We start from the raw sequence: 20558 nt of genomic DNA, 5'->3' as shown, positions 1-20558 counted from the left end.
AAGGCAGGACTCCTGCAGACTATCAGAAAAGCTCCAACAATTCTCTAATAAGCATTTTTCCAAAGGCTTGCAACTTGGTCAAAGTTTGATGCATTTTTGCAGGGATGGCAAAAGGCACAACCCTCATGTAGAAGCCCAGCCACACTTTAAACCCCTGTTCTAGGTGTGCCTAAGATTGCCAAGGAAAAAGGAATTAAAAGTTTTTTTGTTTGTTTATTTTGTTTTTTAACAGAAGTAAAGTAACATTTTTCCTTAGGCTTATTCTTGTAAATGGCCGAATCATTTTGGTTGAAATTTTCCAAAAACTATCAGTCTGAGACAGGCTGTGATAGTTCACCCTGAATAAGCAATTTAAACTAGGGGCTTATAATAGAAAATGTCAAACAACCTTATTAATGAGCAGCTTTACTTACCACATTTAACACCTGCATCAGGGACAAATACAATTTAAACAAACATCTAAAGTTACCAGCTACCAATTCTGTGGTAACTTTGAACCAATGATTCAGTTCAGGTTGAAATAGAATTCTCCAAATATAAATGTGAAAAGTTTTCTGCTTAACTGCAACTGGTCAACTCTAAGCAGATTTTAAACAAACAAAACTGAAAAACAACTTTTAAACAGATGGAATAGACTCTTTCACAAAAAAAATACACACATTGATGACGACAAGAATGACAACAGCAAACATAGCTGATGGTAAGAATATGCCTCTGGCATAACAGTCTATGAATGAAGTTAAGCAGACAGCCGAGTCTCACTCCATGGATTGTTATGTTCACAAAAAGGTTTAAGTGACATGACCATCCAGCTCCATCAGTGTCCTGAGGTCCAATGAGAAAGCTACATCTCTTGGGCCATCTGCAGAGTAGTCAATGTATATGCTACCCCGATGGCCAGCTCTCCTTCTCCTTCCCTACACAAAAAGTAGTTTCTCATGAAAGTCAACACTCGGTGTCAAGAATTTCTGCCATTGTACGAATAGAGCCATTTCACTCTCTTCCATTCTTTAAAATCAAATATTTCCCCATACCAAAAACCTGTTGAAGCAGACCATCTTTCAGATGTTTGTTGGCAGAGCAGAGATTGCAGGCAACTCTGGCCAGTATATCTCATGCAGTTCACTTCCCTGTGCCTAAAAGCAGAAGGTACGATTTGGGATACTTCCAGCTAAGCTCAAACACCTTATTAATAAACTTAAGCTGGGAATTAGAAGAACCATCAGAGCAATAAGGTTTTGGAATAGCCATTTACAGTAAGAGTGGCAGCAGCAAAAATGCAACCAATTTTACATGGAACTTTGTCAGTTTACTAAAGGGATTAGTTGTGGGTTGTCTGAAATAGCAGAGGACTGGAATCAATGACGCAGGAAGTCCTTTTCAGTCTCATGTTCCTATGCACATAATAGTCAATAATGGCACCAAGTAATTTAGAAAGGCCATCATTAATATACCATATTTACTCTAATACAAGACAAGGTTTTGTCCTTCAATTGGCAAGGGGGAAAAAAACCGTTGTTTTATAGCATACAAGGAAATCTCACTAAATACACTGTCTATCATTAACTGCTGCCAAAAGCATCATGTGTTCAACAATGAAAGCCAAATAGGAAGTTGATTAATGCAGTCAGCACTGAGCACGACAATAAAAAACACGTGGTCCATATCTGACTAACGTCTTGATGGGAACCTTTATTACAAAACAACTAACAGAAATCACTTTAACACAAAACTTGACAACCTCCCCTACAACAATACCTTGTTTTTATTACACCCCTTTTCATCCTCAAAAAAATGACATACCTCCTCCCATACCCCTTGCATTTTTTCCTGCTAGGCAATGGCAGGCACATGCAGTCTTCCCCACCCCCTCTATTACCTCTTTATAAGACATGGTTATAAAGTAAGTATACACAAAATTTACCAGATCTGGCATTCCCCAACCTCCTAATTCCCTGGCTTTGACGCTATAATGGTCCTTACACCACGCAAGGAGACTAAGACACTGTTGTCCTAAACTAAAAAGAAGTTTACTGAACCTTAACAGATACAACTCTAACTAGAATTGAAGCAGTATTAGCAGTTAAAATGTAGAGTTGTAGCTAGTCAAAGCAAATGCTTACGACCCCGTAATATCATGAACACAACTTTACTGGTTGATCAGGTCTTGTCCAGGGGCTCCTGGCTCCCATGTCTAATACTGAAGCAGGATCTTAGATCAATGGACAGGATCTCTTTAGGCTTCCTCCCAGAGTGATCCAAAGGGTACGCTCTCTCACCTCTCTTTAAATACCATATAGCTTGCATTTCTTAATACATAAAATTGGCTGAAGCCTTCCCCCTAATGCATATTAATAATCTTGCTTCTGATGGCTGAATATGGTCACCTTTAACTGGAATTTTCTACTCCAAGGTAATCTTTTCATTCTTAGGTCAGGGTAGGTTTTACTCTAACTGTTCCTCAAAAGCATGGCAGTGTCCCGTAAGCCCATCTGGAAAGGACAGCATGCATGGATTTCTAGGGAAGGACAGTTACCCTAGTTTAGCAAGTCTCTGAACTCTGCCAGGACTGCCCACACGGGAGGCCAACTTCAGGGGCAATGTGGTTTAGGAATGAGAAAACAGACTGCTATTAAGCAGAGACTAACCTCATCTTACATGGTGCAAAAGTTACCAAACTGTAACATTTTTTACTACTAAACTTCCACTTTACAATGTAATTCATAATTATGCATTCATTGGTAGGACAGTCTGACACCATGATGCATTTTTCCTATACGTTTGAAATACATGTATATGCCTACTCAATGGTAGAGTTGTTTTCTAATAAATCATAATACTACATCTTAATCCAAGCTGCTGCTAGCATAGGAAAACATAGGTGCTTGTACTTGCGATGGGAGGGCAAGTCCTTGGGATTTTATTTTATGCCCCCTCAATTGAAATGTTTGGGCATAGAATAAAGCCCTGAAGACTAAACTGTTTCAGTTTTTCCATCATATTACAGCAAGGGGCCCATTTTTATTTTGTCAGAGCCAGAGCCTTCCTGCAGCTGGGAAGGAAGCTGCTGGCAGGCTGAGCAGCCCCTAAGCTACAGAGGGCCCCAGTCCTTCCCTCCACAGTGGCAGTGCCTCCCCAGGGCTGCCGGGTGGGCAGCTAGTGGGCTGGGTACTGCCCCAACTCAGAGGCAGTACCCAGTGCGATCCATCTCTTCCCCAACCACAAGCTGGGGCAGCACCTGACCCACTAGCAGCCCGCCTGGGTGGCTCCAAGGGGTGTCACCACTTAAAAGGGAAGGATTGGGGCCCCCTGCAGCTCAGGGGCCACTCAGGCTGCTAGCAGCTTGCCTCCCAGCCATGGGAGAGGCAGGCAGGCTCTGTTGTTGGGGGGGGGGGTCCCTCACCACTTCTGCCTTCAGCAGGCTCTTGTGGCTGGCAGGAAGGACACCTGGGGCCACCTGGGAATGAGACGGCTTGCCCCTGGGGTAGTGCAGGAAGGTGGCAGAAGTGTGGCTGGGTGTGCTGGCAGCTGGAAAAGGTGGTGGGGACAGTGCACGGGGCACTGGGGGCTGTTAGCTGGCCGGGTGCTGCCCCAGCTCAGAGGCACCCAATGCAACGCTTCCCCAAGTGCACCTGGGCTTCCAGCACCCCATGCACCATCCCTGCTGCCTTCTCTGGCCACCAGCACACCCAGTTTCCTCCATGGGCAGTGCAGGAAGGCAACTGGGTGTGGTGGCAGCCAGAGAAAGCAGCGGGGTTGGTACACAGTGCACTGGAAACCCGGGAAGGCTTGGGGAAGCGTTGGACTGGGTGCTTCCAAATTGAGGCAGCACCCAGCCAGCTGGAAGCCCACCCGGGCTTTCAGTGTCCCAAGCACCATCCCTGCTATCTTCTCCAGCCACCAGCACCCAGCTGCCCTCCTACTATTTTCCCATGCTGCCCCAGGGGCAAGCCAGTCCATTCCTGAGTGGCCCCAGGAGTCCTGCTAGTCGCAGGACCCTGTTGAAGGCAGAAGCGGTGAGGGGCCCCCAATCCTTTTTCTTCTTTTATTTCTGGCGGGGCCTGCCCACTTCTCCCGCGGCTGGGGGAAAGCTGACAGCTGCATCATTAGTTTGCAACGTAGCAAATTGCAAAACTACATTAGGATGTAGTTTAGTTTGCAATGATGAAAACATTTAAAAATCCCAAAACTCTGGCACATGTACAGTGTGACACCATTAAGCCACACAAAGTGAAATTTTGGTCACATGCATGGTAATGGCATCACATGTACAAGCACCCCATGTAATTAGGATAGTAGCATAAGTCTTTATTTTTCATGAAGAGCCCACATGGCCAGATCTAAAGCCTCTGGATTTAAATTTAAGTCTAGAAATAGACTGAAAATTCTCCTTTTTTGTGCCAACTGGCATATATGTAAATGAGCAATGAAGATAATACAGATTGTGAAAAAGCAATAGTAAGAACAGAGCATGACCTATGAAATCACTCAAGGGACCAGCAAATGTGATTGGTTAACAAAAATTACCTTCCAATAAAAATGTAACAGCAACACAACTGCATGTTTTGGTAGACCTTGAGGTAGATTCTTAAGATATCAGTGTAACTGAGTAGGAGGCCTTTAGACGCTGCATGGAGAAACAAAGCCATTTGACTTATTTATCCTGGTCACCAAACCAAACGAGTCTTGTTAGCTGCAAGTCAGGAACAGAAATGAAAAGTGAGTCTCACCTGAAGCAAAAAGATTGCCAAAGGAAGAGAAAGGAGAAACCCTAAAGACATCTAGATTAGGAGGGACCCCTGACTAGATTATGTGTTTAGAGTTGTGTTACATCACTTAAGAAAACAGGTAAACCTCTGTAAAGAGGTGAGTCTGGACCGTAACCTTGTGTTCATGTGTCAGTGGCTGCGTACAAAATTTCCCCCTCTAGAAATGATTCCAGGAAAGGGGTGTAGGTGTAGCCGTGTTGGTCTAAGGACATAGGCAGACAAGGTTCTTTGGGTGAATCTCTCTCTCACCCATTGACTCCTCGATGTACGTTTTCACTGACTGCCTGTCTTGTATGCATGCCAGCCAAGCCTCTGGCTTTTTCACTTGTCATTCCATCCAGGAAGAGCACACATCAACTGCTGAAACTTCCTTAGCCTGATGAAGGGTTTTTGAACCCGAAAGCTTGCTTAATAATTGTTCTCCAACTATTTAAGTTAGTCTAATAAAAGATATCAGATTCACCCAAAGAACCTTGTCTGTCCAGGAAAGGGGGCATTCTGCAACTGCCCTCCTTGTGCCTTCCCCAGCCTGACATGATCCTGGTCTGGAGAAAGCATGGAGTGCTCCAGTCCTCTTGGTCCCACAGGACTGAAGTATCCAGGCAAAGCACCCTGCCTACTTCTCGCCACAGACTCTAGTATGGGAAACATGCAGGGGACTTGCAGCATTGCTTCCTTCACTGAGCTCCTGTTGCACAGGGAAGAAGCAGACTGAGCGGCAAACTCCCAGCTGCTCCACACACCTGGGACTTTGTCCCTGGGGTGGCAGGGCAAAGCTCTGCCCTTTCCTCATGCCGATCTCCCAAAGCCTGGTTCCTAGCTTAGACAGTTTACCCTTGCAGGCCTGCCCCACCACTCTGAGTGGTGGAGGGGGCAAGGGGAAGCCAGCTAGACTGGGAACCAGGCTTGAAGGAAGGCTCCCCAAGCCCAGGTCTGCTGGGTTTTAAAACACTGCCCCCTCCCCACCCCAACCCACTGAGCTGAGCTGTTGTGGGGGGCAAGGGGGACAAAGGGAAACACAGCGGGCAGTGCCAGTCCCTGCACTCAGTTCCCAGGGCCCAGCCACTGAGCAGACAGAGCAGTGGGACAAAGCCCCTGACTGCTTCTCACACAAGGGAGTGGAGCAGCTGGCAGAGGAAGAGTCTGCAGAAGGGATGGGAGCAGTTGCCTCCTGTGTCTTCTTCAGACCAAGGTGACCCCCGTCTCTGGAAGGCACAGGAGCCTTTCCCCCAGCTCTGCTCCTCGTGGTCCCCAGGAGAAGTTAAGCCATGGGGAAGTGGGCAGACATTCTGTCTCCTGGAAGAAACTCTCCCAAGATTGATTTCTACCACATTGTTGGAAGGTTATTTTTCTCTCAGAGTGGCAATTTTTATTCCAGGAGAAAAAAAACAAAACAAAACGTGAATGTCTGCACACTTTTGGTTTCTACTGGGAGAATGACAATTCTCCCGTTAGAACTGAATGTCTACATATGGTCATTATAAAAACACAGCGGTGATCTCTTCCATTTACAGGAAGATTGATTATTTGCTTCCCAATGTTCTTTACATATAGTAAAACACAAATATCATCACATAGGAGATATAAATAAAACTTTGAAAATTAAAATGTATGGCTCTCCTAGCAACTATACCTCACATCATGGCATACATACAGTATTTTGTACTATATCTGGTGCGATATTTTATGCTTTCACAGATAACAGCAATGTGGCTGAATTACGGTTGCTGTAGGAACCATCTCTCTGAATTCCTTGACTTGTGTGTTAGCATTTTGTTTCAACTAAAATGTTACATTAATATAGTTGTGTTTGTGTCTATACAATTTGCAGCTCCTTTCTGATAAGAAGGGAAAGAAAGGACTAACATTTCTGGTAGGAATGCTTAAATATGAAAATACTGAAACAACACACCTCTCCATGACTTCTTATATACAGAAGTCCAGATATTCTCTACTTCAAACACAGGACAGAGAATAATGATGCCACATATCATCTTTGCATGAGGTAGGGATCCTAAAGAAACATCATGGGATCAGGTCATTAAAAACAGTATCGTAATTCATACCCACAAGGCGCACTTCCTGACTTCTGAGTGTTCATATACATAATCTCAGTGCTTTGTTCACAGAATTTCTTTCATGTTCTGTATGTCAGGATGCATATCTGTGTTGTACACACTGTTGAGCTGCCTTATTTGTATGTATTGAAGTACTGCCAAAGGGCTCTAGTCAACATCAGGATCCCCACTGCTCTTAGGCACTCCACAAGTACATTGGGAGACTTGGTCCCTAACTTAGAAGGAGTGCAGAAAGGAGTCTTATGACCTAAACACTAGTCACAGGCTGCTGTGGAGTCCCTTGTGAGCATGGGGGTGGGATCAAACTGCTACTGGGGATGATCTCTGGGAAGATGTGACCTGCTAATGGTAGACTCAAGGGACCAAGCTAAACTTTTGTTATCTTCCCTGCTACCGCTGCCTTAAGAAAAAATATGCCGAAGACAGTGACAAACTGACCATGCTTTTAATTTTGTAGCACATTTCTTGCACTTTGAATTTACAATTTAAACATCTGTTATGCCACAAGAAATTACATTGGCAATCTATTTAGCCCATAACAAAATACACAGCACAAAGGGATAACTCTAGAACAGCCAGTTTGTGTGTCATATTTTAAAAAGTATTCTTTTTCCTCCAATTTTAAAGTGTTTTAAAAATTAATATTTTATTTTAAAGGAATATTTTTAGAAGTGTAAAAAAAATCATAGCTCTGAAGAATAATGTCAGATTTTGGGACCCTGCATGAAAATACAAAGCTCCCCTGTCTATGTACCCGACAGTCAGCTGAGTAAGGTCTCATAGCTACAACTTACGTAATAAGAGCTGAAGAATCTCTAGGCAAGAGGGGCAGGCCATTGGACATGGCAGTTCTTATAGAGAAAATCCCTAGAAATGGTCAACTTTGTCTGTTATTCTTCAGTTACAACTAAAGGAAAGCACCAAATATATGCAGAAATCATGGCTGTTAACCCCAAATACCTGTAAGATGAAAGCAAATCAGTTGAGATGATTTCTTTACATGTTTTGTAAAGCAAAAAAAGAAGTGAATGTGGATATTGAACCACACACATCAGAAATGGGAATTTCACTTAAAATCTGAAGTAATATCCTGTTTAAATGGCCATAGACATTCAAAGAGCTCAAGAAAGAATTGATGCAAGTTAGAGAAAACCATGTAAGCAGCCTAGTTTAGATCAGGAGCAAACAGTATACAGGTTTGCCCTTTGGGGAGAGGAAAGGGGGCAGAAGGCATGAAGGTAGCCTGCACTCACTAAGGCCCGCAGGCAGAGGGCACTTCTGCATGCCTTCCAGGCTGCCGCGTGAGCTCCCGACTGCCAAAGAGTGGGTGCTATGCTCCTGGAGTCCCCAATTTCATCAGTGTTATCGTCATCCTGTCCCTCGTGATCAGAGATCCAGCTTACCTCATCCTGGCCTGGCTCAATAACCCTATGTGGGGCAGCGAGACTGCCAAAAGGAGCATTTCAACTACTGCCTGAGCAGATACCACATAGACTCATAGAAAATTAGCGTTGGAAAGGATCTCAGGAGGTCACATCTAATCCAACCCCTTGCTCCAAGCAGCACCATCCTCAACTAGATCAGTCCAGCCAGGGCTTTGTCAAGCTGGGTCTTAAAACCTCCAAGGATGGAGATTCTGCACTCTCTCTAGGTAACCCATTCCAGTGCTTTATAAGTCTCCTACTGAGAAAGGTTTTCCTAATATCCAACCTAAACCTCCCTTGCTGCAACTTGAGACCATTGCTCCTTGTTCTATCATTTGTAACCACTGAGCACAGTCTAGCTCCATCCTCTTCTGAACCACCCTTCAGGTAGTTAAAGGCTGCTATTAAATCCCCTCTCAGTCTCTTCTCTAGACTAAATAAGCCCAGTTCCCTCAGTCTCTCCTCAGAAGTCATGTGCCCCAGCCCCCAAACCATTTTCACTGCCCTCCGCTGGACTCTCTCCAACTTGTTCACATCCTTTTGGGGGGGGGGGGTTAAAACTGGACAGAGTACTCCAGGTGCAGCCTCTGCAGTGCCAAGTAGAGGGGAATAATCACTTCCTTCAATCTGCTGGCAACGCCCCTACTAATGCAGCCCAGTATGCCATTAGCCTTCTTGGCAACAAGGGCACACTGCTGGCTCATATCCATCTTATTGTTCACTGTAACCCCCACGTCTTTTCCCAAGCCTGTAGTAGTACATGTTGTTCTTCCATCCTAAGTGCAGGATTCGTACTTGTTGAACCTCATGAGATTTCTTTTGGCCCAATCTTCTAATTTGTCTAGGTCACTCTGAATCCTAGCTCTACACTCATATGAATGTGGAGTGCACCTTTGGCCACCTCAAGACATGCTGACAGGCTCTTAGCACACACCCTGAGGTACAGGATGAGAACCTGCCACAGCTCATCGTTGCCGCACACCTTCCCCAACATCTGCAAAACACGGGAGGACATCTTCCACAAAGCCAGAGCAGAGGAAGTATGGTACATGGGCCAGACATGGTGTGTCATGAACACACAGCACAGGAATGCTGTAGAGAGCAAGCTCACACTGAGGTTGGAGCACCAGCCCCACAGAGCAGAAGGGAGTCCAGGTCCACAAAGTCCTGGCTGACTACTTCCTCGCCCTAGACCTTTGAATCCCCAGGTGCCCATGCCCTGGCACTGGGCACTGGTTCTCCTGGCCCAGGCTCCTCTGGCCGTGTATCCTGGGCAGCACTGTCCACAGTCCCAGCTGCCTGGACACTGTTCCCCCCCCCCCACACACGAATTCTGCCCAAGGGGCATACACCTCAAAATAGAAGAATGTGACCCAAAGAAGAAATGTGCTTCAATCTAGTGTTGCAGCTGCCAAACTTTTCAGTGTTGGGGTTTGCATGTATGTCATGGTGTGCTTTGTGACAGGGTTTTGGGGGTGTGAGGGGCAAGGCCTGGGAACTTGGGTACCCAGGTCCTGGGGCTCATGCAGGGGACACAGATGCCTCCCTTCAGCTGACAGATGGCTGGAAGTAGGAAGTGGGGCTGGGGAGAGGAGCCATACTTGTTCCATGCTGGAAAAGCCCAGGGGAAGTGCTTGCTGGGCTGTCGGCCAAAGCAGCTGAGCGCAGGCTAAATGATAATACACCTCCCTGCAAGGGAAGGGTAGCAGCGACCACAAAGGAGGCTGCCACAGGACAGTGATCCAACTTGAATCAAAATGGAAACAGTACAGAAGCTTGATGTATCTGTCTAACCTAAATCAATCTGAATTGAGGGTACCTCAAACCAGGTCTATCTTAGACTACTTGCACCATTTTTTAGACTGATCTACATGTGCCAAGCGGTTATGGGTTCTGACCAATTCCCATTACACTTAGACCTGTCTAAGCAAATGTCTGTATGTACCCATGATGTCTACTTTTGGGTATTATGAGTAAATCCAAGGCATAGACAGAAGTTCAGCTCCCTGTTCTAATTCATGGTGCTACACAGAAAGCACCATGAGTTAAACCAATCCTCTTGACCCAACAGATGTGAGCTATTGGGTCAGGAGGGTAGGGGATCAAGCTCCAGTTTGGAGCTGATCCAGTGAGAGAGCCCGTGTGTCAGCAGCCTCTTCCCCTAGTCCTGCCTCACCCTTCTCACCTCTGTTGCTGTCTTAGGATGGGAGAGTGGGGGAGAAGGGAGGGGAGGAAGCTCAGCTTGGTGTTTGCCCAGCCTGCACTGGAGTGGGGGGTGGGTGGATTGGAGCCCTCCACCTGAGGGGCAGGTGGATTGGAGGTAGAGGGCTCCAAGCCATCCACCCCCACTCCAGTGCAGGCTGGGCAAGCACTAACCCAAACTTCCTCCCCTCCCTTCTTTCCCCTCCCATCCTGAGACAGCACTTGGGGGCAGAGCTGAGCTGCAGCAGCTCAGTTGCCAGAGCAGACATAAGTTAATGAAGGTGTTCTACTTCGGAGTGCCTTCATTTGAACCCTCAAACAATGAGGGTTAATTTGTCATGCAATTGACGCACTCTGTATCCAAGTACTTCTGTTAAGGCACAGCTGTAGAGCTCTTTCAAGGGGCCAATAGCGTGACAAATGTAATTTCTGTCTGAACAGTCAGTCTTCTTGCAATTAAAACAAAACAAAAAACCAAACAAACCCCGTGATGTTTCCAAAGTGAGTATCTAGTTTTAAACTGGAACCTTACAACTTCTATACAAATGCTAAATACATTGGGGAACCTTGGGGGGGGGAGGAGCGGGGGGGGGAAAAAAACCAAAACAAAACTACATAAACAAACCAGTAAAACCATCTGGACAACAAACCTGGAACCTGAGAAGTCCCTCCATGCTCCTGGCCACCAAATTAAAATTTACAGAAACCCAGAAGGTCACTCGGTAACCCAAATTCAACAAGAAACGTACAAGCAAAAACAACGTTCTAAACAGCGGAGTTTCATATAATTGGAATTTTCTTTTTTACACAGGGAGTTATTTGAGTCAATTCAAAGCAAAATAAATTACTCTACATTAAGTGAAGGAAGTTTAATATAATTCACAAAATAAAATTGTGAATTATTTTAGATCTAGGAACCCTAGAAGACAGCATTAAATATCATAATTCCTTATGGCAATTGTTTGAAATGGAAAAAGCGCATCACTAACAACATAAATTATGCTAAACAGTTTTACAACTCCCTTTTGAATGACATGCACCCTCCATAAGAATAAAACTTCAAATCACTGGTTCTTCTTGGTGTCTAGATTTAATTGTCTCTAAACCAAATACATTATCTTTAACTGCAACACCAAAATGATTTCAGTTGAAGTAAAGGCACATATTGCATCATGCTCCCAAAAATTCTTGTGAAAATTACATAATGTGATAAAAGGAGAACATTTTTGGAGGTTTACATTTTAACACATCCCTGAAATTATTCTGAGAAATCACTTCCTACTCTATTCACTGTGACATAAGCCAGTATGAAATGTGTTTAGGAGTACATCTAAATTACCTCTGAAAATTGGTTAGCATTTTAAGAAGAAAATGAAGAATCAAGAATATATAAGTAGATTCTCAGACACAGAATGCCTTGGATTTTGTATATTTTTAACATTTTTTTCAAGTGTTAAATATGAGCACATGTATACGTTCATTATTATACAATCTCATTGTAGTACATATGCTGACAAAAATAAATCCTGAAGGGAGAAATAATCAAACAGATATAGATATATGACCTCTGAAATAGCACAGCCAAGGCAACCCCTCGGCCTATGAGGTGTAAGATTTTGAAAGGGCAGCACAGGATGCAAAGCAGTCCAATTTTAACTTTTCTGATGGTAAGAAAAATCCCTTAAGTATGCAGGAGTGTAAATAAGAGATACACACACCAGGCTTGTATCATCTCTTTCAAATGAAAGAATACCACAGTGTAGAACTAAAAATAAACTACACCATTTTTCACTCTGGTACATTTGAACTGGAAAGTGCTATGAGTGAATTTGTCTTCATTTTAATAGTCTTTTGTTTAAATGCTTTTTAAAAGCCTTGCAGACTGCAGAAGTACCTTAAGGCCACATAAAGATATCACATGCAGACATGAAATAGAATCCAATGGTACACCCCATGAAGGCAAAGTCTTACTTAGAGACTTACTAATTGGAAATCTGAAGTAACTCAACAGCAGGACTCTACCACATGCAGTGGCACTCAGTCAATGCCAATAGCTTCTGGAATACTTTATTCCCACACTTTAAGGCACTGGAAGGACTTTTGCTGAAGATAAATACAGGGCAGTAAAAGAAAGCTGTATTAGCATCTGGAAATTCTCCCCCAAATTTATTAGGATATTCCCTACAAAGCCAATTAGCACATTACTGTATTCTTATTTTTCTGACAGAAAACAAAAGGTAGATTTTTCAATTTTAGAACATCTCTTCTTCCTGCACCTTTTCCCTCCCACCCTCCATTTGGAACAAGGAATATAGCATTCCTCTGGACAGGAAGAAACCCTATGTAACGTGCAAATGCTCTAATTACTTAATAAAGATTAATCAGCCACATTTCTACATCAGCTGTTAATGGCATGTGTCTGATAACAGGGAACCAATGGGAATGAATGTCGACGGGATTCGTCATTATAGCATTCACCTCTAGATCAGTAATAACAGCAAGATAACTATGAAACAGCAGGTACCCATCTGAACAAAATGCACTGCAACCAAATTCATCCACGTGCCAAGAATCTGCAAAGAAATTGTTGATCTCTCTGCACCGCTAATCAAAGATTTAATAGCAGACACTTGTAAATGAAGTTTCCTTTATGTGTAAAATAAAAGACACCCTATTAACAACAGAAGAGTTGTTACTGCATTATGAAGAGTTGTAAAAGTTAAACTACAGTTGCCAAATACATGGAAAAAAAGCATGCTAGTGCACATTATCCTTGCCATGTGATGCTTATATTTTCTTATTTGTGACACATTATTTAATAGGGTGAAGTGCACCCAACTGCCAGGAACAACCCCCAAGGAATCTGTGAGCCCCATAGAAAATAATCCTGCACAAAGCATCTCGAGCAGGTCCAAGGAGGTGATCCTCCCCTTCTATGCGACACTGGTCAGGCCGCAGCTGGAGTGCTGCATCCAGTTCTGGGCGCTGCACTTCAGGAGGGATGTGTCCAATATGGAGAGGATCCAAAGGAGAGCCACCCGCGTGATCAGGGGTCAGCAGGGCAGGCCCTATGAGGAGAGGCTGAGGGACCTGAACCTGTTCAGCCTCCACAAGAGAAGGCTGAGGGGGGATCTAGTGGCAGTCTACAGACTAGTCAAGGGAGACCAGCAGGCATTGAGAGAGTCCCTGTTCCCCCAAGCAATCCTGGGAGTTAAAAGAGACAACGGACACAAGCTAGCAGAGGGTAGTTTCAGGCTAAACATTAGGAAGCGCTATTTCACTGTCAGGGCGGCTAGGATCTGGAACCAACTTCCAAAAGAAGTGGTGCTGGCTCCTACCCTGGGGGTCTTTAAGAGAAGGCTGGACAAACATCTGGCCGGGGTCGTTTGACCCCAGTACTCTTTCCTGCCATGGCAGGGGGTCGGACTAGATGATCTCCTCAGGTCCCTTCCAACCCTACCAACTATGGAACTATGAAAGCCAGATCTACAGTTTGTCTCTCATACTAAAGTTGCATGGAACCTCCACAGAGCAACCCTGCTTGCCACAAAGAGACCTACATGGGATGACAGAAAGGGGAAAGATGAGGACAGACAGAAGGCTGGCCACAAGCTCCTTACTTGTTTTCTGTGGCTTGAACATAAAAGGCTACAGCTGCCATATAAACCAATGGTTCAGATTATGGTATTTGTTATTGGATAATGAATGTTGACTTGATAGATATCAAAATCACCCAGAGAATACGCCTCTGAGGGTGTTCTCAGCAATCATTAAACTGTGGAATAAATTACCAAAAAAAACAAACCACTACACCAAATGTTGGAATTTCAGGTTTTCAAAAGGTCCATTACGGTTTAGAAAAATAACTGTGTTGCTCATATGCTAGAAATTTATAAAGTAGCTCCCTCTTCTGGCTTCATATACAATGACAAGTTACAAAAACAGCTTACAGCAAATATTATATACAGCGCTGAAATTCTTAAGTAACACCTTTCCTCTGTGCTTTGTCACAATCTACCAAATGCTCACAGTAGAACTTGGAGTAGGTAATCATTATTTCATGTAGGACAGTAGGTTAGAAAGGATAAAGGTGCTTGCATCTCATGTATAACTCAATGTCATTGCAGAGCTTATTCCCCACAAGATGTTCAAATATGCAAACCAGCAGGAGTTCACTATTGCTTTAAATCCTCATAGAATGTGCTTCCCAGAAAACTGCTGCTAAATACAGATATTAAAAAAGCATTAACATTTGTATGGCCATACATTACAATAATAAAATGTATGATTATTAGGGGGGAAGTCATATTTGGAAAACTATTAGTTGGGACTCTGAAGTCCTTAAACAGTAGAACCTGACTGCAATTCTCTCAGTACAATTAATACAGATACCTAGGAATACTGCACTATGGGAAAAATCCTATACACTTGTCATCAGGGTAGAAGACCTCCCAAACAGCACAGCCAAGGCTTACATGAGGTGTAAGATTTTGAAAGGGCAGCATAGGAGTCCACTCACCCAACTGAGCTTAGCTCCATACAGGGGCCTCAATTGCATATGTTGGCTATAAAATAGGGCAAACAAATTTTAAAGAAGGGCCAAGGAAGAACAGGTTACCCTATTGCAACAACAGGTGGATCTGCATGTAATTTCCCCTGCACAGATACAGATTCATATTTAGTCAATGACCCATAACTTGCACTTTAAAATGAGTGCCAGTTCCTAAAACATGGCACTTCTGTAGAATATTTTCCAGCTTCCAGCACTTGCCACCAAAGGAAATTACAGCAAATAAAACTATATTACAACATAAGGGGCAAAAATCCAGTTTCTACTGAAGTTACTGATTTCTTACCATACTGATATATAATTAAAAAAAAAAAAAATCAATGCTTGTTGCATGTTATAACAAACCTATATGCACAGAGAAGCAGCTCTCCCTATTTAACTCTGGGCTACAGATTTCAAAATTATGGCTGACTAGCTTAAATGCATAATCAGATACACCACTATGTGCATTTTTTCATGAAAATTATAGAAAGGTGTATTTTCACAGTTTGTGACTGGCAGGAGCCATGAGGGGGAAAAAAAACTGATTAGGTACATAATGAAAGATAACACACACCTGCCAAGACTTGTGGGGGCAAAGCTTAGAGGAGCAAAGGGCTAAGCCATGGAGCCTGGAAATGGTCAGAGACAGGGGAAAAATCCAAGGGTCTGCTGTGCAAGCATGTGTGCAATGGCAGACTTCCACTGGTATAAGGGGCACTCACTCTGCCAGACAATGTAACCATCAGAAGAGCAAGACCTCCACCTGCAGACCTTAACAGACAGAAAGTCAATATGGATGGACAAAGAGAAAATAAGGCTGCAGCTGGGAAGATAGCACTGCTCAAAATCTGTAGCCAAGATGTCAGGCTGTTAGGATAGGCAGGACTGATACTAGATGATGAAATGGGACAGGGACTAGTTGGGGGCTGGAACCAAAAAGAAATGTTGGAAACAAAAATAGCTAAAGAATAATGGCTAGAAACTGAAAAGCTGAAGAACTCAGCTAATCACAGAGCTGGGGTGCTAGCTGAATAATTGGATCAAAGGGGTGGCAGGAAGTTTTATCCAAAGTTCAAGCTTTCTTTAACAGTATGCATGTCTTATGTGAAGCAGCAGGAACCTGACATATTTAATCTGAAAACGTAAAAAAGAAAAAAGGACATTCCAAAATAAACTACTTCTTGGATCACAAGAAAATGTATAAATAAAGTCATGCATAAAAACAACCAGGGTTCCCAAACTCATTCTAATGTTGATCTTAACACACAGTCCATGCACATCCACACACTATTAAACAAAAGCATTCTTAAATAGCAGCGTGGTATGGGGTGCAGTCAGGAGCACCAGGACATGGGAGTAAGAGACCCCTGGGGTGGGGGCAGCATGGTATAGTACCATTGCTGCAATAAACAGGTTTGCTAAACCAAGAATTTATTTATTTTTACTGATAATCTGCAAACCTTTTACTGGCAACCAAACTTTAATATGATTGTTGTTAAGCCCCTAAATTTGAACCCAGGCCTCGTCCCAGGCCTGGCAGAAGGGTTACGTACATTATATAAAACATATGTCAGTAAAAAGTTTGCAGACTGTCAGTGTAAACAAAATAAAATAAAAAGTGGCATTAATAGTGTTCCAGAAAGGATTGTGGTAAGTTCTAGAGTCCATATTTCAAAAACAAAGTTGAAAACTTGCTGAATGTTCAGAATACAGCTATAAGCATGATTAAAGATCTAGAAAAATATACCCTGTAATGAGAAATCAAAAGTTCAAACTATTTCATTTATCCAAGAAAAGGTTATGTGACGATCATAGCACCAAGAGGGAAAGAAGTTCCTAATTTATTCATACCTGGGTACTAAGGACTTGATTCACCATTGCATTACTTACACTTTTGGTGTAATGCTACTGATTTCAACTGAACTCCGCTGAGGTAAAACTAGAATAATGAAGCAAATCTGCTGTTATTTATTTGTGCTTTGTTATTCTTGAGGAAAAGCTATGGCAAACAAGTAGATCTTGGAAATCAAATTCATGAAACTCCCAACTGCCTACTAGACCTCAAAAAGTATATAACCTACATGTATCTTTAAAACAAAGTTCCCCATGTACATTTATATGCACTAATATACATATATATTTATATGCACACTCAGAATTCTCAAAACACAAACAAGCCTGTCAAATAGCATTCAATCAACAAAGAGACTTGCAGTGTGATACACTGAAGTTCGTGTACAAATTAATGGATATAAATCATTTGGTACCAATGGCAACAGTGCTGCTACCTTTAATAAGAAGAGTTTCAAAACATGGAGAACAGAAAATTTGAAATCTGTTTACAAGGTGAATTTTGAGTGTTAGAAGTCAATTAAAAAAATCTGAACTTGGAGATCAATAGTCCCTTTAAACCAATTACTATTACATGTAAAGTTATCTGCAACTTGTATGAAAGTAGACATTACTACAAAATGAATACCTTAAAGAGCACAGTTTAAAACATTATAAAATAAAGTTTGTTTTTAATTTAGACTAGTGTGGTCTAGAACTTCCAGCATAGGCCCAAAGCTAGGAGTGCAGAGCCTAACTTCCAGAAATGTTGTGCATGTATTGCTCTCAATCAATCAATAATATTTACGGATGCTTTAAACTCTGTCTATTTATCCATATGTAAATGGCTATATCATACCATTTTCATCCCAGCTTTTGTGAGTGCTTACATTAATGCAGATAACGCACATTGAGATCCTGAAACTTTTCTTAAAGAGCAAAATTGCTTTTCTTCACACACAGTAGAAATATTATTTAAACGGGCTTTCGTTTCAAAGCACCAAGACTAACACAGGCATGATTATCTTTGACTGTTATGTTTAACTCAAATCTTCTATTTTTCCTCTGCATTTTAAATAAGCAGTTTTGCTTTCTGTTATGTAAATGAATGGTTTTTTGTCTTACTTAAATCAATTTTTGTTAAAGAATAATTCTCTCTCCTACTCTAAGAGCAAAATGTTACTCCACAACTTTGGAAGCTTTTACTGGTAGGTCACCACAAAAATATTTGCATACATTCAGAAGCACGATCAGCAATTGATGCCTTGGAGATTAACAGACTATAACCACACATTTATTTATTTTTATTAGTAGATAAATATCCATGCACTAAATATTTCATATGGTGTTTACCATCAAAAATTAGTGTAGCTACACTGGTACAAGCCTCTGTACAGCCAGGCTGAGCTACTACATGCACTAGTACAATTTCCACCAGGCTTTAGCAAGTTTCCAACCTAAAACTATAGAAAGAGTTGAAACTTCCCTTTGAAATAGTAAGAACTGAGGAACAGAATAGGTAGGCCCTACCAAAAAAAAAAAAAAAAAATTCTACAAGCATCTAATTTTCTGGTAAAGGTTATTTTGCTGGTTTTATTTTTTATGTTCCTATTAAAGGCAAACTTTAGGAAAGGTAAATATTTGGATTTTATCCACAGTTCTTATATCTTGTTTGCAGCCAGGAAGGCCTGTACTGCATAGCATCATGCTACAAATAGACCTCTGCAGGGAATGCAGATTATATTAAATATATCTGTTCTAGCTATTAACACAGTTCTGTCAATAACATGTAATCTGGAAAGTAGAAGAGTGCCAAATTTGTCTCAAATATAAGCCAAAAACTTAAGTGGGTTTACTACAGTTGAACAAATCTGGCTCAACAGACATAATGTGGGAGACCAAATTCTGTTTGTTCACCCCGGTTTTCCAGCTTCTGTCCTGGATATCTCCTCTCTGACATGCACATATTTTCACAGGTGTGGATCAAGGACAATGTACAAGAGGTTTCTCATTTTAAGGAATGAGTTAAAATTGAACTTAAAGAAAACAGTGATATTTTATGTAACACTTAAGTCAACATGGGCCTTGTTATCAAATGAACCGGGGAAAAAAAATTAATACTACTAACCGTACATTTAATGTTGTCCTGCAGCATGAATCGTGTAGTTGAAAGAGAATAGTGCAGCTTTAAAGTAGCTTTGCGAGAATATGCAATAAGTGGCTAATATATAATCAGACAAACATTTGTTTACAGATAAATAAGGTTTTTATATAGCACATCCCACTCGCGCAAGCTTTTTAACCAACAGAAATGCAAAGACAAGACAAAAAAAAACTCTCCACCAGTCTGCGCTGCCTAATCACAAGGACTGCTGTCAATCACATCCTCCACTCCCTCACAGGAACAGAATTTCCACCCCCAGATATCGTCATCACATCTGGTCTGGTGATGTTCACAAAAACCCTGCATCCACATGCTGTATAAGAACTTCTTCAGATTCACCAGCCTCTAGTACAAACACATGGATAAGTGTATCCCTGTAATATATGCCTTGGGATTCAAACCATGGTGGGCTTTGTATACATACCAGAATAGAGAACACCTCGCCCAGAGCCACAACCACACTTCAGCTCACTAGTGGAACACCAGGACCTAAACAGCATCTAGTGGCTCATCCACTTCATTCAGCCAAATAAAGAGCAAAAAAACACACACTTTTTTTTATATTCCGTGAAGACAAAAAAAAAAAAATACAAATCCCTCAGAAATTACCACCACAGCCACAGCCAAATCATCAGCATAAGGTGTTTATTCTACATAGCTCGCATGTCACTTCAGACCACTGAAGGCACCCCTTGGTACCACACTGCAGGACACATCCTGGGGCTTTTGAGGTTGTTTTGTACAGTCAAGAATCCCATCTGGTAAAACCATTTTGTTCCTTGCTCTTACACGCAGGCGGAGGCTTGTCTGCGTGCCCCGTAGGAATGATTTTACTTCGGATTCATCTTTCCGAGTTGAAAAGGGAGAGAACAACATTCATTATCACCAGGCACTGCAAGGCCAGGCGCAGGCTGGCAGTCATCTGACTCCGAGGATTACTCCACTGCACAGGGATGCCCTTAGTTACCAACTTGATGTCCCCTAACAAAACAAGAACAGTTGAAACATTCCCGCAAGGCCTCTATGTCATGCTGGGATCTGCCCGCTGCTGGCGGAGAGCAACAACAATTTCTCCATCCCTCCGCCCAGGCACCGCAGATGCCCCGCGCCGGAGGCAGCAGCGGCGTTGCCGTGGCCGAGCGGGAGGCGGGCTGCCGCGGGACGCAGCCCGAGCGGGTCTTACCTTCGGAGACCTCCAACTCCGCCGTGCCATTGAGCTGATAGAGGCACCAGTCCACGGCATCCTCGCCGGGGGCGCAGCCAACTAGTCAAACAAGCAAAGCCACAGTCAGTCCGCGCCCGGGGAGCGGGGAGGGACGGGGAAGGGGAGGGGGACGCGGAGGGCGGCAGTACCCTGCTTGTGGGACATGGGCGCTGCCCTGCGAGACGGGGCTCCGCGGTGCTGCCGGTGCCAGCGCTCCTCCTCCTCCTCCTCCTCCTCCCCGCGGACCGGGCGCCGCAGCTGCCTCGGGAGCCGGCGGCGGGGGCGAGGCTCCGCCCGGGAGCTCCGGGCTGGGGCGGCGCCGGGCGCCGACGAGC

The 20558-nt window shown here is 43.2% G+C and overlaps 1 protein-coding gene across 2 annotated transcripts in view; it reads right to left on the bottom strand.

The window, feature by feature from the left end:
- The window catches only part of PPP2R2C (protein phosphatase 2 regulatory subunit Bgamma), a 325034-nt gene extending 304476 nt beyond the window's left edge, over nucleotides 1–20558 (bottom strand). Inside the window, exons 1-2 of one of the 2 annotated variants that reach the window (XM_059721560.1) lie at nucleotides 20373–20558; nucleotides 20203–20283 (exon numbers count right to left, since the gene is read on the bottom strand). In XM_059721560.1, coding sequence (XP_059577543.1) covers nucleotides 20203–20283; nucleotides 20373–20388 — 97 coding nt within the window. In that variant the 5' untranslated portion in view covers nucleotides 20389–20558. Of the gene's footprint in view, nucleotides 1–20202; nucleotides 20284–20372 lie in introns of those variants that run through there. The other variant, XM_059721561.1, reaches the window with a different exon arrangement.

The sequence above is a fragment of the Alligator mississippiensis genome, chromosome 2 (genome assembly GCF_030867095.1).
Source record: "Alligator mississippiensis isolate rAllMis1 chromosome 2, rAllMis1, whole genome shotgun sequence".
NCBI classification, from domain to species: Eukaryota; Metazoa; Chordata; order Crocodylia; family Alligatoridae; genus Alligator; species Alligator mississippiensis.
This window is presented reverse-complemented; position numbering and strand designations above follow the sequence as displayed.